Consider the following 21,265-nt stretch of genomic DNA (forward strand, 5'->3'; position numbering starts at 1 on the left):
AGAAAATTACCCCATTAAGACAATACATTTCTTTCTTTGGAAATTTTTCTTTAAACTTAGAAAATATGTGGATGTGGAGCCACATATAAAGATACAGTTTCTTAATATCTGCAACAATTTTACTGTAAATTAACTAATGATTGTACTGATTTAAATGCAGATAATGTAAAATACATAGATTTTAACTACGTTGCCATTGAAACTGGTACAAACGAACTCATTCATGCCAAATCAAACAGAAGCCATTCACAGTATTGTGCGAGTAAGAATAACACAATGACAGTGGAATCTAGTAGCCTATTTATAAGTTTTGACAAATCACCAGATCTGGTGATTCGTAATATATAGACTTTATTATAATGTACGATTAAATTTAAGATTTTTATTTGGTTCAAATTAAAACAAACAAGCAAAACAAAAACAAAACACTTTTTATGAATAGTTTGTCGTTTACGCGCGACACACTGGTGGGCTAATGGTTTTAGGACCCTGCAGAGCACCCATATAAAACACGTGGAGATTTAAGCAGCACTCTCCCAAAGAATCAACACTTCACCAAAGCACGAGACCTAACCAATATCTCTTCGTACTTGTGCTCCTTTCTTTTGTTTACACTCTGAATGTGTTACACGGGACAGTGTGTGAACACAGTTGAGCACAAGATTTCAGCACTATTGGTGGCTTTGTAAAGTTTTTTTCTGACAGATCTATCGCTGGTCTGTAGACAACCCTCCCCTCGCTCCCCTGTGGATTTAACCGTATTGCAGGAAGTCCCACACATCCTCTCCTCCTGCGCCGTGTGTGTGTGTATTTGTGTGTTTCTGTGTGGGTATATTATGAAGATCTCATCATAAGGAGCCGGGCATCATGAGGATCTCCCGGCGTATGGAGAACTGGTGCCTCATGCGCGTACTGCGCGCTTTTGCGCTGCTGATAGTGGGACTGACAGCTGGCGTCTCCACTCATCACTCACCCGACGGTAGGACACTTCATATTAGTGCTTATCTTACTACTGGATGTTTACACCGAGTAAAACTAATATAAAAATGAAAGAACTGTAAGTTCTTTGTTAATATGCTGCATGCGCTCACAGGGGCAGTAGACCTTTAATAATATAACCTTTTATAAGATTTACAATAAATATACTTACAATATGCAGTTGTTGTTTTTGTTTATAGCTACTTCATTAATCAATTTGAGTTAAATTTGTTTATTTATTACATATGTGTGTGTGTGTGTGTGTGTTTTTCAGGGTTTGTATTATAATCCATTGTCTGATGTCCTGTTTTTAAAAGTACTTTACTTGCATTGCTGCTAACACTTGTGGGATCAATAAAGTACCTACCTTGTATCTTATCCACCCCTAAAGGGTGCATATTAGTATCTTATAAAGCTTTTAAGGGTGCACCATTTGAGGGCACTGCCTCAGTGACAAGCTAGTGTACCCCTACTTATTTTGAACATTTTTGCTAAACACATAATGATGACAATAATAATAATTTAAAAGTTATAGCCAATGCTCATATTGTATGTTTAAAGAATGCAAGAGTTTGATTTAAGTCAGTTTGGTAACAGAATACATTAAAACAACATGAAGAGAGTTGCTGAATGAGATGCATAGGAAAACTTGTGTGTATGAGAATGAATAACAATAGAAGGAAAGAACAGAGATGCACATTTACATGATGTGCCTTTAGGAGATACATTCAACAGTGACCATTTAAACACATGTCTGGATGTCCTGTCGTTGTATATAAATAACTAAAATTATGGCCTCAAAGATGTACCTTTGAGTGTACTTTCCAGTGACAAGCTGTTGAACCTCTAAAGGTACAATGAAATGTTAATAACATAATATCTAAATATTTAAGTAATGTAGTGTAATATTTAATAATGCAAAAATAAATAAATAATCCTGTGAAGAGATGATGCCAACCTCTGCTAGGACTTCAGATGATGCCAACTCAGAATCAACATGGTGCCAAATTTTCTATACTGGATATTGTAATCATTATGATCACAACTTGTAATAACTGCTTTAATGAGATCATTGTCTCTGCCTAAATGAATTTATGATCTTAGCTAACAAACAATATTTGTATTATCTTAAAACTGGAAATTTCTTGGACACAGTCACTTCTGATAACAAATTGCTCTTAATTGTCAAGTAGAAACATGCATTTTCTGTAAAGCTGCTTTGAAATGATATCTATTGTGAAAAGTGCTATAGAAATAAACATAAATTGAATTGAATTTAAATAAAAGCTACTAGGTTAAAATAATTGTACAACACATGTATGTATTCTCTTGTATGTATTACTATGAGAAGACATGTAAAGGCACTGACTATTATTTACTTTACAGTCATAGATGTTGGTGGTGAAAATCGGCTACTGTATATACAGTGCACTTGATCCAGTGATATATATTTTGTGTTCGACAAAACACGTGTGCTTGTCAGAACTCTAGTTTAATGAGGTCAGTGGAATTACGCTTAAAAGGCTTTGTTTTTGGCATGTACATGTGCTGCATTTATTTCAGTGTGGCAGATGGTTGGCGTAAAAGGTGTGAGTTTGTTAAGGTTTGTCAGTTAAGGTTAAGTTTTCTCTTTCACTGGTCAGTTTCACCGTTTAATTCATCAGATCATATTGTTCCTTCAACACATCTGTTCTACACATCTCAGATTTTCTCCTCCTCTGCTCTCTCTTTCACTAGAGCATACTCCTCTAAGCTGGTGTTCAGGAAGATAGTAATTACAGCAAAGGCAGGATGATAATATGTTTCAGAGCTTTGATTGCAGGGGACTCTTGGAACTCGGTTCACAGCAAAAGAAATAGAATGCAATTAAAAGACTGTCTTATAATGTCTTTCATGTGCCTTTTTATTTAATTTAAGTCACATGATTAACTGTATAGTTGTGTGTATAAAAGTGGCTCAGCCACTGAGGGGTGCTGTCTTGAAACAACACCTTTTGAGGGCAGTATTTTGGCTTTGCGCTTAATGGCAGACACCTGTGTGTATGAGAGAGAGAGTCACATATTTGCTCTTGTTAGCACCTCATTCCCAGGGTTGGCAAGCTCCTGAAGTTAGCAGGATTGACATGGTTTCACAGTATCACATATGACAGCAAAAATTACCTAGAGCCATTAAAATGCAATTTGAGACTATCCATCCATGGCTAATTTGTTTCTTGTGCTCTGACACTGTTTGTGTGTGCGTGTATGTGTATGTGTGTTTATAATGTGTTCATCCATGGCTGAAATCCTTATAATCTGCCTAAGTGGGTGGAATTGCTGATCAAGTAGTCTGTAAATCTAATCGAAATCGAAATATTCGAATTCTATATCTGATTTGAATGACTACTGGAATCATAAGTTGCTTTGCATGGCCAAACTCTTCAGGGCAAATGCCATGCCATGTTGCAAAAAAACATAACTGTTTAATAACATTTTATTTAAAGAGATGTTTGTATAATTTGTTTTTGTATTGATCATGGCAGCAGGATAAGAGATTCTTATATTCTTAATAAGTGAGTCATTCATTCATTCAAAATGGCTGATTCAATCAGAAACAAAGCAAGTGACTGGTTGTGTCTGATATCGCATCGTCTCTGAATAGGCACTTCTTTTAAGTATTTCGCAACTGTTAAAAAGCATGTTCTATGTAGAATGAATGTGTGTAGTATGAATGTAATGCGGACATACTGCATTTCTCGATTTGTCTTTCCTTCTCTGTCTTTCACATATCCTCACCAATGGCTAAAAGGGATAGTAAAGTGTCAATTGGATGCACACTTCAGATGTTGCTGGAAGTGATTGGTCATCTGGGGAATTATTGGCTTGCCTACTGTTTAATGAATACGGTTAATTTGGACATGCTACTCATTTTGCATTCTTTTTTCACCTACTATATAGTAGAGAAGCATGTACTGTATATTTGGATGCAGTCACTATCTTTTTGAATTGATTATTGAATAATTTGTTCAGAAAGGCAGATTTATTAAGTAGCCTAATGCTTTGTTTGGAATTAATCTTTTCGTTGTTATTCTAATAAAACAAAATACCCCGAACAAACATATCCTCCAATGCGATCCGGGACGCCATTAAAATAAACCATCCACTTGTTTCCGAAGCTGGGATCCCTGTGAAGTAGTAGAGATGCGCGGTTGGCGGTTATAGCCGCAGACTCTGCGGAAATATAAAAAAATATTTTAATTAAATTCGGGCGGCTGGCGGGCGGTTTCTAGTCTCGCGGCTGTCATCAGCAGTGTCTTGTATCAGCGGATGGCGGGCGGTTGCGGGTTTGAAAATTGGTCAAAAACGTTGGTACGGATGGATGTCGGACGGATGATGAGTTTTGTGATGCGGTTGCGGATGAAATAATAGCCCATCTGCGCATCTCTACTGTGAAGTCTGTACAGAGATGCAAACATGCTGTTTAACTGGATGCATCAAAGCAAAGGTTCATTCACTCTTCTATTTGTCCTGTTGTCGACAGACTCAAGTGCGAGTGGGCGGGGCCTATGGTGCGATGATGTATAACTATTCTTTGATGTCTTGCTTTGGGGTTAGTCAAATGCAGTGGGCAAAACTCATTCTTAAGATGCGCTCTAGAGTTTGAGCACACAAAATTTCTATGGACACTGCAGTGGTTCCCTTTCGAAGGGAACTCAACAATACGTCAACGACGCTATGGGGAACGCCTCAGGCGTGACAGGTGTCTGAAATCACTATCAAATCACGTCAATCATATTGACCGGCGACAGCCCGTGAATCATTAGCGTGAATGATTAACGTGCGACCTGGAAGTATAAAGGGGCGCCTTGCAAACATGACAAATCAGCTCATCGTCTTCAGGGACTGTCTGTTTGAAAACGCTACTCAATGAAACGGTAAGAAAATGAAATGTACAGCACACGAGTGTGTTTTTTCCTGCCTGGGAGAAGAGCGCGCACGAGAGGTTCTCGAGGGAATCCTCTGTGTGAACTGTGAGCGTTTTTCTCTTAAAACGCTCCGCTCTCGTCTGGCCCTCTTCTCGAGTGAAGGGGGTTCAACGTCTGGTCCGCGTGGTCCCGCTCGTGCCGAGGCAGAGCGGCGACTTGCATCATGGGCTTCCAGATAGAGCTCATCGATCATCTTGAGAGTCCTGTAAACCTCTCAAATGATTCGACGGCTGACGAGGGCGAACTGCAGGCACCAATGGTTTCCTGCAGTTGCTGCTCTTCAGGACGAGCAGGAGATGGCTGAGGAGGTTTATAATCAGGTAGATCCTGAACCCTCTCAGCCACCCTGCCCCGTGTATGCAGACCTGGTGGATGTTGTGGAGCGCGCCGCCAACAGGCTGTAGCTGCCATGGCGACGCGCTAGAGGAGAGACCGCTCGCGGTAGGCTTGGCGATCGGTTTCTCCCCTGCCATACACACCAGCTCAGGTGAGCCTTCCATTCCTTCCTGATCTTCACACGGAGATCGAGAGGGCATGGAAGAGCCCATACTCTGCCCGTATTCACCGACATCAGCGGGTTAATTTCGCTGATGTTGAGGGGATCGCAGAGCATGGGTATGTGTCGATGCCGCCCATTTGACGAGTCGTTTGCGAACTATCTCGTGTCTGGGCAGGCGTCGACACTGAGAGCTCCAACCCTGCCATCCAAACCGCTAAAGTCAACAGCACGTTTGAATGGCAGAGCATACACGACAGCGGTTCAGGCTGGTGCTTCCCTGCACACTATGGCGGTGCTGCAGGCATATCAGGCCGACCTGCTGCAGGATCCTGCATACCGCTGAGATCCGGTTCCACACCCAGGCAGGCGGGAGGAACTGGCCCTTCACGGTCCGAGGACCGTAGACAGGGCCAGAGAGCCAGTGTCGCCTCTCGTGCGCCCCCTCCGTGGAGGAACAGGGCGCAGAAGAGGCGTGACTCCCGCAAGAAGAGGGATCTGAGGGAGGTTATCCAGCACAAGCGCACAGCGTGTCGCTGATGGATAATCTCCCCGGAGGGCTTCATTAAAAAGAAATCCAGCCCTCTCCTCTCTTCTGACTCCCCAGACGTTCATTACATCAGGCCTGGGGCTGGGCCTATGATAAGAACGATGTTCCAATGGCCCGCCTAGGCTTGGCTAGTAGAAACGCCTCTTTCAGGCATGTAAAGTGGTGGACCCCAGGGTCGTAAAGAACTATCTGGCGAGTCTTCACTCCGCACGCCGCAGGTGAGCTGACTGGTCTTTTAAGAGTTAATTTTTGTGAATTAAAATTCCGAGATATATCTCTCTACAGACCTCGTTCCCTGTATAGAGCTATGGGGTCATGTCAAGGTAATAAGGTAAGAGAAGTTTCCTGGATCATTAGGGCCCTGAAGTTCCCCGTTAGTTGGCCAGAACGATAACTATGTTAGCCTTCGGGCTGTTAGCCACCTCAGGGTAGAGTAGTTGGTCTCTCTCTTAGAATTTTTTACTTAGAGTGTTGACTGACGCTAGAGCTTCAGATAGATCTTATGTCCGGCCCACGGGTCCGTTGACTTCTTCCTGAGTATTTCGCCCCTTGAGCTCTGTTTGGGTTTCATTAGGCTGAGCGTTTCTGCAGCCCTTTGTATGGAATAATACAGACTATATTCTTTAGTAAGGCTGTGGCTCCTCCGAGCCCTCAGATTGATCTATGCTTGCAGGCTGGCCCTCACCAGGGCCGCCTCTGTAGCTGGCCTAGGCTGTGCCAGGGATAATAGAGGCGCTCTGCTAAAAATTTTAGCATTTCTTCCTCTGACCCTTCACTGTGTGAATGTTGGTTTCCAGCATCCCTGTATAAACAGCCTCCTCCCGTGGGAGTCGTTAGGCCAAGGCCCGCCCCCTTCTCTGCATTCTGGGGTGCCTAGAGTAATGCAGCGTGGTGCTGAGGATGGTTTGTAAGGACATGGTAGGCCACAAACAGGCCTCCGTGGTATATATGTCTTTATTAAGCAGGGTTAGGCCGTCTTTCGCTTCACGAAGAAGACTGGGTTTCCTGCCCGACTCTGCCATGCAGAACTGGCCTACGGATTTAGGCCGCCAGTTTAGGACCCCTAGAGCCGCTGGCAGGCCCGCACCCTGGTAACCTCAGGGTGAGGTGTGAGTATTCCCCTGTGATACAGGGTAGGTCTGAGCACTTCACTCCCAGTTCTGTTTTATCCCACCTCGCACCACTATGGCTCGGGTCGAGTATGAAGTAAGCTTCACTTCTTCTTTGGTCGAAGTACGCTCCCCTGAAGCCAGAGCATTGCCCTGAGCTGACGCCCATGCATAGATGGTAGGCCCCTGACTAACTGGGGCCTCCGTTGAGGCAGAGTGGCGTATGTTGTACTCCCCTTGTTTTAAGGGTGCTAGCTTTCTTGCGGAGTACACTGCCATGGGCAATGTGATTAGGCACCAGGATGCTGTAGGCGCTGTGTAAACAGTTTTTCTGCCAACGAAGGCTGCGCCATTAGGTAGTAGGCCTCAGCAGGCCTCCTTGATTGGACAGCCCCCCAGAGGGCACTGTAGGCCAGCTCACTTTACGTGGTTGGCCTTGGTGGTTCGGGCAGTTGACTCACTGATGGGTAGTAGGCCTTAAACAGGCCTCCTCTGAGGTGAGTCCCAACATTGTGGGACATACCTTATAGCGCTACTGGAAGCCCATTAGTGAATTATGCTGTGTAGTATGGTTTCCAACAGTGTACTTTATGGCAGAATATGACTTGCTATTAGCTAGTAGGCCCGACCAGGCCTCCCTGATAGGCGAGTCCCCAGCTGGCTGGCCTTAGCAGGCCACCTTATACTTTCACCCGGACTCAGGGCTCAAAGCTACCAGTGGTTATCAGGTAGTAGGCCACTCAGGCCTCCCTGAAGGTGAATTCCCACTTAAGATGGTTATCAGGTAGTAGGCCTCACCCGGCCGCCCTGAAGGCGAATTCCAACTTACGTTGGCTATCAGGTAGTAGGCCCCTCTGGGCCTCCCTGGATGTGAGCTCCCAAATATTGTGGCTGTCAGGTAGTAGGCCTCACCAGGCCTCCCTGAAGGTGAGTTCCCACATGCTGTGATTATCAGGTAGTAGGCTCCTCCAGGCCTCCTTGAATGAGAACGGTCAGGTAGTAGGCCTCACCAGGCCTCCCTGAAGGTGAGTTCCCACAGATAGTGGTGACCAGGTAGTAGGCCTCACCAGGCCTCCCTGAAGGTGAGCTCCCCACATACTGTGGTTGTAAGGTAGCAGGCCTCACCGGGCCTCCCTGAAGGAGGAGTTCCCACGTACTGTGGTTATCAGGTAGTAGGCCTCACGTGCCTCCCTAAAGGATCAGGTAGTAGGCCTCTCCGGGCCTCCCTGTAACGCTCCCTAGTGGTGCTGGGTTTATGAAGCTAGTGGTCTCTTGCTATCAGTTTCAGCGAGCCTTAATAGGCAGCTGCTGAAGGCGAGCTTGCGCCCTGGCTCGCTAAAGTGTTCATTCTCTGCTAAAGGTTCCCTCCCGGAACCTTTTCTGCCTACAGCCTGGTTTGCCTACCAGGCAGACCTTGTGCTCCCCTCACGAGGGTCTCTTTGAGCATGCGGCTTCCTGAGTCTGGTCAGACGGTCGTAGGCCTCTCGTGAGGCCTCCCAGTTAGATCAGCCCTTAGGCCTTCACAGGCCTCCTCAGTGTCTTGAAACACAGACACTGGGTTGATCCGTGGATCGAGTAGAGAAACTCCCCTCGCTAGCAAGGGTCGGAAAGCACTATGCTGAGTCATACTCTCCGGGATATCCTGTCTCTGAGATCCGGGCCGAGTGGTTCACTGCCAGCTTCGCAGTCCCTCGGGTTGGATGCCTTACTTAAGGCATTTGTCCAGAGGCTCTGTCTTCAGACAGACAGGATTTGGCCAGACTAAGTGTCTATGTACTGGCGCCAGGTCAGGCCGTCCTGGTGGCATTTCGGGGTGAGTACGTTCCCCTGAATAGTGACTGGCTGGGGTTCCCTTGGGTTCCCTAGCCACATTCCCTAGAAGGGACCCCTTCTAATTGGAAGCTGAGGTTCCAGGCCCGGAGCCGGCCCAGGTAGACCTTTCATTTAACCATGTTTATGAAGGTTTTTCTGTGAGGCTGTAGCTTGGGCTATGACCGTAGGGAATGCTGTCACTGACAGCCCAGTGTGACCTGATGGTGAGTGGTTCTAGCGTTTCATTTGAAGTTGCTGGTTCTGACAGTTGTCACTGCCACTTGGCATGCACTCCCCTTAGCATGGCGGCGTTGGTATATCGTTCCCCATAGCGTCGTTGACGTATTGTTGAGTTCCCTTCGAAAGGGAACGTCTCAGGTTACGACTGTAACCTATGTTCCCTGAGAACAGGGAACGAGACAATACGTCTCCCTGCCATGCCGCGGGGCTTGCCTACCGTACAGTCCCTTCAGACGATAAGGTGATTTGTCATGTTTGCAAGGCGCCCCTTTATACTTCCAGGTCGCACGTTAATCATTCACGCTAATGATTCACGGGCTGTCGCCGGTCAATATGATTGACGTGATTTGATAGTGATTTCAGACACCTGTCACGCCTGAGGCGTTCCCCATAGCGTCGTTGACGTATTGTCTCGTTCCCTGTTCTCAGGGAACATAGGTTACAGTCGTAACCTGAGACGTTATCATATGATATCGCACTCTGTGGCTTATTTAAAAAAAAAAACATAATTTAGCATATAATACATCTAAAATAAAAAAATATACAATCAAATACACTTTACTGCTATGTTGCATTCCTGCAATTTTTAAGATGAACTTTTAATTCAGCTAAGAGGTCACACCATGAAGTATCAATCTTCTGTTAGTTATACATCGTCAAGTGATAAGTCGCAGAGCTTTGGAATACAGCATAATTTGCATGAGCTTGCGTTTCTTTTCCTTCCACATTCGCATGCGCATGAATGGAAATCAATAGAAGTCTAGTGTGACCACCCCTGTAGTAAACTCTGAGAAAGAGGAACGCATTGATAAAATAGTGGTGAATCTGGTGGGAATTTCCGTTGAAATCTAAAGTTCATTTCCTGTGTATGTTTGTTTTTCATGTGAGAAAGAGATAGGTAGAACACTTCTGTGTTTTTGGGATAATGCTTTGTTGAAGGGTGGGGTGATCACCAAATTTTGACACTATTTTACCGCACCCACTTGATTCTGGACCGTTTGTGTTTCTGTTTAAAAGGATTCAGGTTTGTCCCAGCAGCCACTTCACAGTGGCCTTGGCCTCCATGACCAACCCATTCTGTATGGGAGGGGTCTGGCTTTACCTTCTGGAGAGTGACACACGCTATCACACACATAAGCCAATCATCCTTACACATGTTAAGGATGATCAAAAAGGACTTATTGCAAAATCTCTTGTGGATTGATGTAAAGCAGATGCATTAATTCTAATGATCATTTCAATATTTTAAGTCTTATAGTATAAGACACTGAAGTCTACTGAAAACACTTTCACTGTGTCTGAGCTTCTGAAACCGTTTTGACATGTTGAATGGACCCCTGCTGTTCTCTGCATTGATCCAGAGCCAAACACAGACAGACACACACACACACACACACACACACACACACACACACACACACACACACACACACACACACACACACACACACACACACACACACACACACACACACACACACACACACACACACACACACACACAAACAAACAAACAAACAAACACACTGTCATTCACTGATAGGCAGAAAAGCCCAGTTATTGATTGTGGCTCAGATAATAGTGCTCAGTTTGTGCAGTCAGGTGGTGTATGGGTCTGAGCTCTTTGCACTTTCGCTGTCATAGTGTGTGTATGGTTTTCGCCAAACATTTTGTCAAAATGTTGGACGTGCTATTAGACAACTAAACGGTCTTCAAAATTTACTTCATTTACATGTATTTGTGAATGCGTTGCATTTGTGCAGATATTTATTCAGGATTATATATTTAGTTAAGACAATTTTGATACAAAACATTATTTACATTGTAGTCTGTTTGATTCTACTTTAAAAAAGAACATTTAAAAGAACATTTTTAAAGCGCGCCAAATGAAAAGCATGCAGCATTTTTTTTTAGCTTATTCACAAACACCACATACATGATTTTTAGTAATGAAAGTGTAAATAACTTCGGGACTAACTAATTTAATTAACAAGTGAACATGTTAACAAGCACAACAATATTACCTTACGAGTCAGAAATTGGTTATATTTTGATTATTTATGAGTCATGCAAGCATCTTGTTTTCAACATCTGATGTAACCGAATATTTACACTATATTGCCAAAAGTTTTGGGACGTCTGCCTTAATATGCAAATCCCATTCCTGATCCGTAGGGTTTAATATGGAGTTGGCCCACCCTTTGCAGCTATAACAGCTTCAACTCTTCTGGGAAGGCTTTCCACTAGGTTTAAGAGTGTGTTTATGGGAATTTTTGACCATTCTTCTTGAAGCGCATTTGTAAGGTTAGGCACTGATGTTGGACGGGAAGGCCTGGCTCGCAATCTCCGCTCTAATTCATCCCAAAGGTGTTCTATCGGGTTGAGGGCTGGACTCAGTCAAGTTCCTCTACACCAAACTCACTCATCCATGTCTTTATGGACCTTGCTTTGTGCACTGGTGCGCAGTCATGTTGGAAAAGGAAGGGGCCATCCCCAAACTGTTCCCACAAAGTTGTGAGCATGAAATTATCCAAAATGTCCTGGTATGCTGATGTATTAAGAGTTCATTTCACTGGAACTAAGGGGCCAAGCCCAACCTGTGAAAAACAACCCCACACCATAATCCCCCCTCCACCAAACTTTACACTTGGCACAATGCAGTCAGGCAAGTACCGTTCTCCTGGCAACTGCCAAACCCAGACTTGTCCATCGAACTGCCAGACAGAGAAGAGTGATTCATCCCTCCAGAGAACACGTCTCCACTGTTCTAGAGTCCAGTGGTGGAGTGTTTACAACACTGCATCTGACGCTTTGCATTGCACTTGGTGATGTAAGGCTTGGATACAGCTGCTCGGCCATGGAAACCCATTCTCTCTACACACTGTTCTTGTGCTAATCTGAAGGCCACACAAAGTTTGGAGGTCATAGCTATTGACTCTGCAGAAAGTTGGCGACTTCGGCGCACTGCGCCTCAAGCATGCGCTGACCCCACTCTGTGATTTTACGTGGTCTACCACTTTGTGGCTGAGTTGCTGTTGTTCCCAATTGCTTCCACTTTGTTATAATACCACTTAAGGCCTCATTATGCTTCTGCGTCAACTCCACGGCGTAGCTACGCCGTCACTCCTACGGCGTCGTGGCCGTTTTATGGTTCTGCGTCAGGTTGAGTTGCATCGCGGTGCATCTGACCAATCACAGCCCTTGTGGTCTGCGTCGCCTCGACGCGTAGTTAAAATTTTTTGGAGGTGCACGTCGAGCTACGGCGGAGGGGTTCGCGGCGACGCAGAGGGGTCTGCGGGGGTACGCCGTTGATTCGACGCAGAAGCATAAAACAGGCTTAACAGTTGACCGTGGAATATTTAGTAGTGTGGAGATTTCATGAATGGACTTATTGCACAGGTGGCAACCTATCACGGTACCACGCTTGAATTCAGAGCGACCCATTCATTCACAAATGTTTGTAGAAGCAGTCTGCATGCCTAGGTGCTTGATTTTATACAACTGTGGCCATGGAAGTGATTGGAACACCTGAATTCAATCATTTGGAGGGGTGTCGCAATAGTTTTAGCAATATAGTGTACTTATATTCGTGCATGTCCATAAGAAACTAATTCTGAGATGATTAAAATTATAATAAAAAAGTTAGATGAAGTGATTCACAACCCTTAAAAGAAGCGAGTTAATGAATCGAAAAATACAGAAGGGCTAAATTCAACAGTGTAATAGATGTCAGATCTAAATAGGGGGGGAGAAACATCTTTGTTTATTCGAAGTATGATCACTGTATTTATATTCCAATAGCTGAAACTCTGGAGCATGTAAAATGCTAGGTTTTATGAGAATATGGACCTTGATTGGAGAATAATGTGCATTTATGTTTTTAAGGTGATTTAATGAAAAGGAAGAAATTTAGGAAATCATTGTCGGTCGGTCCGTCCATCTATCCACATGTTTTAAATGAGACCTTTATTGATTATCTGATATAAATGTTCCTTCTTTTTTCATTCCTTATTTTATTTTTAAATTTGACTATGAATCCAGTAGTATATTAATTGATTAAAATAGAAAACCAATGTGTGGAGATGAATATATGTTCACCAGGATAAATGAACATCAGAAGTGCTTAACCATAAAGGGCCACTGTTTAAAGAGTCTAATATCATAAGATATCACTCATAGTCAGCCTCAACCATTTAATCTGATCTTCCAAACTCTCTTCCAAACGATCTTCCAAACTCTCTCCTTTCTTCCCTCGTCACTGAGCCTCAAATTCATAATCTGTAGCTACACATCAATACCAGTGAGCTCAGTGAGCGAGAGAATGACAGAGTGAGCGAGAGCGATTATTATAGCAAGGTCACAAAGTCTATAGATTCTGTCAGTCAGTAATCTCCCTCCATTCACACCATCACACCCGCATTAGCCATTTACCAACACACTCGCTCTCTCTCGAACTGACACCCTCTTAATCTCCAGTTCTCTCTGCTCACTATCGCACTTTCCTCTTTCAATCTCTCATCTCTCGTCCTTTTTCAGCAGCTGACTCTCAAAGTGCTGACGCTGCTTTTCCAGGCTGTTAGGAGAGTACTAATGTATTCATCTCATCCACTCAGAAACCTGAAGACGGTGCAAACAAGAAACTTATCGTTAACTTGTCTGCCGAGTGGTAGAATAAAGTCCTCATTACTTATTCTGAATATGAGATACTTTAAAAGTGACTGCTGACAGGTTGCCACTATCTTTTTGACTGAACTGTGATCGCTGATTGCGTTGTATTCTTTAAGCGCTTGATTCGCTAAAGGAATTATGCAAATCTGGTAATTTGCAAACTTTACAGCAAGTTCAAATAAAATTCAACTTATCTGTGTAAGAGTCCTGTCACTTCAATCTGTTTATTCTTGGTTTGGTGACAGAGCTCTGACACTGCTTGTGTCTTGTCTTGTTGTGAGCGTGACCATGTGCCCTTAAGTTTGGGTGTGTTTTGTCTGTTTGGTGCAAGCACATGGCTTCCTGCATGTTTCCCTTAATGATTCTTTAATGACAGAATTATTATTTCTGTGAATATGAACCAATTGCTGTAGTTACTGACTCACAGACCCAATAATTCGGTCAGATTTGAGTCTAAAAGTTAACAGATTAGTTCTTTGGTTTTGTATGATTCACAATGATTTAAGAACTGTGCTGACTCCCAATGATTCATAATAATAAGGTTGGACTCAGCATTTACCCATTTAAGCTCTATCCAGTGTGTGACTGGTACATTAGACCCATGTCTCATTAAATAGACATTTTGAGCTGGGGTATGGTATGTCAAATTGCAAAAATAATAAAATAAAAGTAGGTAAGCAAGTACAACGTTTGTACTTCTACCCAAATAGAATGTGCGAATTATCATGCCTTTCAATTTCCGTGAATTTCACAGAAAGTTTTTTAGACAAAGAACGCAGTAAAAATCTCTCGTATTGGAAATACTTTACACCATTACAAACACGTGCAGTGGTCCCACACGTCATCAAAATTCCCACATAAAAGCTGATAAACATCTTTTCCTTTGTGGTCTGTTTAAAACGTAAATTGTCTTTGTATCAATAAAGAGAATACAACTGAAAATGTTAGATAAATAATTACTGGGCAGCGGCATTTAATTTATGCATTTATGGTGTTTTATTATGTATACATTTATTATACCCCAAACCTTTGCTTTATTTCCTCTCTCTGGCCCCAAACTGATCCAACAGAACATCTATAAAGCACTCAAGCTTCATTATATAGTGAACTGAAGAATTGTTTGGCTTGCTGCTATCAGTGCTGTATTTAGTTAGAAGTCTCAATGGAATTTCATTATGTTCAATAAAACACATCCATATGCGCATGCGCGTAAGCCTACACACATTCTCTGGGGTTTTCACGCTGACACTAGAATAATAAATCTGGTCAAGTCATCAACCCTGCTTCAAATAGCTTGAACGTGATATGGGCGTGAAGGAAAGGGAAGGAAAGGAAAAGCTCAAGGTACACACATCTACATTCTGAAGGAATGACAGTGGAGGCGTGTTACCAATGCAAGATAATGGAAATGTCAAAATAAAACTATTTCAGGACAAATAATCAGCGGGGGAAATATTGTGATGATTATCTTTTATTAACCGAGAGGAATCATTATCACGATTTAAATACGATTAATCGCGCAGCCCTACTGTCTGGGTGTTGTCTAGCTACTTTATTAATATTCTACTCATTTGACATACTTCTTTTTGCATACTAAGCAGAGATGTACGCATATAGAGTGCAACAATGACCGCCCACTTTTTCAGCAGACTTGGTTCCGGAAGAATTTGCCCCATTCATTTCCTCCATAGGGATTAAAAAAAAAAGCCATAAACCAAACTAACCAGCCCTGAGATTAATTAAGTCATTACACACTTTGTTTTGAAGCAAAAATATATTTAAAAAGCAGACAATGAACTATGCAGCCCATGATGCAGTATATAAATGATGGAATCAAATAAAAACAATGACACACACACACACACACACACACACACACACACACACACACACACACACACACACACACACACACACACACACACACACACACACACACACACACACACACACACACACACACACACATATATATATATATATATTTGTTTGAGATTGAAAGAAGAAACGTATTGAATGACAACTTAAACAGAAGCTTATTGATTAATAACTTCAGAGATCATGGTAGTCTTGAGAAGTTTATTGTTATTAACCAGTGTGTGTAAAGAAAGTAAATAGGATGTTTACTTCCAGAACCCGGCTGATGTGATCTGCTTACATGCAGGGAGAGCTTTAACCACAGCTAGACACTGTACAAAAACAGTAGCTGGTGTGTGAATACCGGTGACAGTGAAATGCCTTGAGCTCTGTTCATTTTGTTGATGTGGCTTGTGACTGTTTTGCATTATGATGAGAGGTATTACCATGGTTTTTGAAGTCCCTTCAATACTACGAAAATAAATAGCACATGAATATTGGCCACTTTTCAGTTCTAGTGTATATTTTAAAGTACATGGTTTTATTATCCGATAGCATTACTGTATTGTGTCACTGCCATTTTTTCAAAGGTAGTTTTTGGTTTAATATTTATTAGGTGATTTGGTGTAATATTAATTAATTGATGTAAAATGACTAACTGTATATTATCTATCCATGTGTATGTTTAGTTTATTTCTTGCATGCATGAATAGGTAAAAAAAAAAGACGATTTATTACTCTTTTCCTGATTACACACAAAACAAATGCCAGTTTTATGCAAGTGTGCAAAGCTTATTCTTAAATTGAATCTTGGACAAAAAAAGCAGAAGGAGAGGGAAGGGTAAATGACAATGACAGAAAGGAAATTGGGTCTGGGGGGGGCTGGGGGCTGACATTGCCACTTCCTGTCTCCCTCAGAATGCTGAATCGTGGGTAATAATGGGTGTCTGAGAAACCAGCAGCAGAGAGCTATGAGCCCAACAGACCGAATGTGTTTTATTATGAGCTGACAAGTTTCTCACTGAGCATTTTCTCTATTAATGGCTAACCATGGCATGCTAGTCCACTTCGTATGTGTATTTAGGAGCTCTTTGGTTCCTATAGTATCCCACTGCAATGATTTTGTGATCATATCATTTTATATCTAAATATCAAATCTAGGATTTGAATATCTTTGTTCTGACCTTTACCAAAAGTACTATGCCATAGTTGTGGTACTGAATGGTAAGGCTGGGTATTGATTGACACAATTAATTTCGATTTTGATTCACATGCATTTTGATTTGATTGCAATATTGATTTAAGTTGATTCAATATAGATTGACTTGGATTTACATCAGGTACAGTAAATGTTAATTTTGTTAAGCATCTAACATACATGAAATAACCGCCGAAGCAGATCTATACAGCTGGAGCTGGGGAAGGTGGAGGGTTTCTAAAAGCGCACTGCAGACTGCTCACGGCAAACAATGCCACGTATTTGAATGTTAAACAGCAAGCTCGTTGGCTGCTAATGCCACAGTGACCAATCAGCGGTGCTATGTAGATAACAATGTAATCCCTAACAAATTGAGTTAAGGACCTATCAGCCTGCACCATCTAGAGTTTCATGACAAAACTTTGTATTTATTGTTTGAATTTCATAATAAAATGGACCGAATCTGAAAGCTGAGAATCTATAAATTGTTATTTATTGGATGGGCTGTGCGCTACAACAAATAATGTTTAGTGAAGTTTTGTTCACATAACAGCACAGACTAAAAGATCAATTATTGGGATTTAGGAATCGATGGTTCATCAAAATGAGGATTGATTAAAAATGAGAAATAATTTTTAACCTATCCCTACTAAATGGTAATACAATGGTACCTGGATTTAATCCATGATTGACTTGAAAGAATTATTTAACTGAATAATTACCATATTCATGCATTTATGGTAGCCCAAACTACATATGCAAATAGTATACAAATACAAATAGTCATCTACAACAACAAACTAGATGCCGAATTATATCTACGTAAATCTAAAGCTTTGCAGGCATTCCGCCGACTAAAAGAAAGAGTCTGTTCCAACAAAGACCTCACCATAAAGACAAAATGTGCAGTGTATCGTGCAATTGTTCTCACAGCTCTTCTATATGGAGCAGAATCTTGGACAGTTTATATGACCCAAGCACACAACCTCACTGCCTACATGATGAGACACCAGAGACAAATTCTAGGCATTAAATGGTGGCACCATATATTCAACAAAGAGTTACTAGACAAAACCAACACACCTAGTATGTACGAAACACTAATCCAGCACAGTCTGAAATGGACTGGTCATCTGAGCAGACTGGACAGTAGTCGATTACCAAAACAGATTATCTACTCCCAGCTCAAAGAGGGGAACCGTGGAATAGGCAGGCCAAAGCTGTGCTTTAAAGACAATTAAAAGAGATCTCAAGCATAAACAGATCCCAGTTGGCAGCTGGGATTGCCAAGCAAAAAACAGGACTCTGTGGAGAAATCTAATTCGAAGGAAGTCGTCATCGGACACTGCAGAATGCTGCGATTGACCGATCAAATTCAAGTTTTCTGTCTAATTAATTATAAAAATAACAAATATAAAATATATATTTCAACTTTTCTTGAGTGGAATCCTTTTCCTTCAGAATGCATATGATGGGTGCGCGTGTGTGTTTGTATGTGAGTCAGTGAGGGAGAGAAAGAAAGAAGGGAGGGATCCGGCCCTCAGAGAGATGAGAGAAAAAACATGTTGTGCTGTCACTCCGCTGCTTCTGCCGCTCTTAAGGCTGCACTGCTCTATTGTGCGCCTCTGTGTCTCTCTCCATGTCTGTCGCCCTCATTCATAATGGATTCCGTAGTGTTGAGGTTCAGCTGAGGATGGAACGCTTTGGCCCTGTGGGGGCACAACGCTTTCACTGAGGGGAAAGAAGAGAGAAGCCTTTTGATTTAGACTGATGATGCAACTACACTCACGAAACACAGAAGCAAGTCAAGTTTATCATGCTTCTCATTACAGGCCAGTGTGAGAAAAGAATGCAATTTGGTACTAAAAGAATAAGCTTTTTCTTTTTTTATCAAGGGCCTCAAACCTTTGGACCCCATTGTTCCTGTAGCTCATACAAATACTGAGGTCAAATTATGACATGCACTCAACATACTCATCAATTCACTGCATTGTTTTTCATACATATTTTAGAGACTTGTTCAGTTATGAAATCAAATTGTAGCCCAACCTGAAATGCTAATTCATCAAACATTCTTTTGATTCATCATAGTATACAGATAAAAGTGAATATAATTCTCTCAGGGTGCAGCCATGTTCACTTTACATCATTCACAAGTATCAGAGTTTCCTTATGAGATTATAAATTGAAATTCTAACATCAAGTGCAGGTTTGTTGCACATTTCCATGTTCAAATAGGGCATTGAAAATTATTCTGATTTCATGAGTTGAATTGAACACAGCAGAAAACTTCCATTAATGTTTTAAAATAATGCTTGCAAGGATGTGGGTTTATGTGCTTGATTTATCATTGTATCCCATAACTGTATACAATGATAATTGCAACATGTTAGCAATTAACATTTTAAAAGCACACAAACAATTTCATATTATAGACCACAATTGTCCCTTCAGTTCATCTGTCTCTTCAGGTAAAAGTCTCTTCTGGTAATATTGAAGCTTCACTACAAAACATTTGCCTCTCTATCACCATATGTGCTTAAGTTACTTAGGTATAAAGTATTCGTTACTTAGCAAGTACTACATCTGCCTCCATAGTTTGAAATAGTTGGGTTCCAGAAGTATAAATCTCCATTTTCACCATAGAGGAATTGATATTTAACGATAACTTTAAACCTTAAAAGAATAATCTAGAATCTAGATCTACTGATTGTTAATCAATAAGCCATCAGATACACAATATACTCAAACTACAATATATACAGAATAGCTTTAAATCAAAGCTTGTAATGTGTGTGGTTTGGTTCATGGCTTATAACATTGTATTGAAGACTTTTTTTTAAAAATCCCTATGGAACCAAGGCTGCTGAAAAGGTGAAGGGGCACCGTTGCAGTCTACACTGTTTTTCAAAGTTGTAAAAAAGATTACTGGAGTATGTTTTACAAGAAAATACTATGGAAGCTTGTTTCTGCCACAGAATGAAAAATAAAAAAGGTAATTCCGACTTTTTATCTCACAATTCTGACTTTATTTCTCAGAATTGCGAGATATAAAGTCAGAACTGCGTGTTATAAAGTCAGAATTGCGAGATATAAAGTCAGAATCGCGTGATATAAAGTCGCAATTGCGTGTTATAAATTCAGAATTGTGAGATGTAAAGTCGCAATTGCGTGTTATAAAGTCAGAATTGTGAGATATAAACTATTCTGAGAGGAAAAAAGTCTGTCTTTTTCCCCGATAGAATTGGACTTTATTACTCGCAATTGCGAGTTTATATCTCACAATTCTGACTTTATAACACGCAATTGCGACTTTATATCTCACAATTCTGACTTTATAACACGCAATTGCGACTTTATTTCACGCAATTCTGACTTTATATCTCGCAATTCTGAGAAATAAAGTGAGAATTGCGAGATGTAAACTCGCAATTGTGAGAAAAAAAGTCAGAATTGTGAGATAAAAAGTCGCAATTATTTTATTATTACTTATTTATTTAGTGACGGAAACAAGCTTCCATAAAATACTGTTCTAGTCTTTCTACTTAAAATTTTTGATTCAATGTGTTACTTGCTGTTTCTTTGTGATTATTTGTGAAATTTACTAGAAATTTCTGAGAGAAAATTGATTTAAAGTAAATCCTACACCACATTTATTTGAGTATGGTAGGCGGACATTTTCCACAAGGTCACCAAATTTGTCCGACCACTCAAAATATAAATCATTATAGTAGGCTAAGCATAGTGAATTGTGGCAAGGCAAAAATTTAATGTTCAGTAATTGAATTTTGTTGCATAGGGCACCTTATTTTACTCATAATAAAAAACATTAGAAATCCTGAGGGAACCCATGACTTAAAATACTAATTCTCTGCCAGGTTTTTTTATTGAGTTAATGGTCTTTATCTCAGAGTCTGTTTATGCTGGTCCTATTTTACTGCAACACTGCATACTTACTGCTGTCTTCAGTTTGCAATTCCACATAACTGTTGGTCATTTGAACTTTTTACCTCCAGTACACACACACACACACACACACACACACAGAGAGAGAGAGAGAGAGAGCTCAGCAGCACCGCATATTGTGTTTCTGGTATCCACTGCAACACTAATGGGAGTATTTTTTTTGTCGCTTGTGCAGGGAGGCAACTAAAAAGTGTGCTCGACAAACTGAAACACCACCACACCATGGCACCGCTACTGCTGGAAGGAACAGAGCAGCGCCCAATCAGCTGGCTCCGCTCCAGGGTAAGAAAGAGCACTGTATATATTGCTGCATACCATTTTTCACATTTTCCCCTAAACCTCTAGAAAGCCATTTGCACTTCCATCATGATGTCTCGTTGCCAGTGTTTATTTATATTTATATATGAGTTTTTGATTTGGAATAGCA

The 21,265-nt window shown here is 41.5% G+C and overlaps 1 protein-coding gene across 3 annotated transcripts in view; it reads left to right on the forward strand.

Annotated features, from left to right (window-relative positions):
- Window positions 1–549: 549 nt before the first annotated feature.
- Window positions 550–21,265, forward strand: part of adam12b (ADAM metallopeptidase domain 12b) — a 120,179-nt gene continuing 99,463 nt past the window's right edge. For 2 of the 3 annotated variants that reach the window (XR_013206700.1, XM_077239927.1), the window contains exons 1-2: window positions 743–979; window positions 21,014–21,120. Coding sequence is in view for 2 of the 3 variants with exons in the window: in XM_077239927.1 (XP_077096042.1) it covers window positions 868–979; window positions 21,014–21,120 (219 nt within the window). In the remaining variant the exon portion in view is untranslated. Of the gene's footprint in view, window positions 980–21,013; window positions 21,121–21,265 lie in introns of all 3 variants that reach the window. The other variant, XM_077239928.1, reaches the window with a different exon arrangement.

The sequence above is a fragment of the Siphateles boraxobius genome, unplaced genomic scaffold, assembly GCF_051911475.1.
Source record: "Siphateles boraxobius isolate OS27281-9 unplaced genomic scaffold, OSU_SipBor_1 22, whole genome shotgun sequence".
In the NCBI taxonomy this organism is placed as follows: domain Eukaryota; kingdom Metazoa; phylum Chordata; class Actinopteri; order Cypriniformes; family Leuciscidae; genus Siphateles; species Siphateles boraxobius.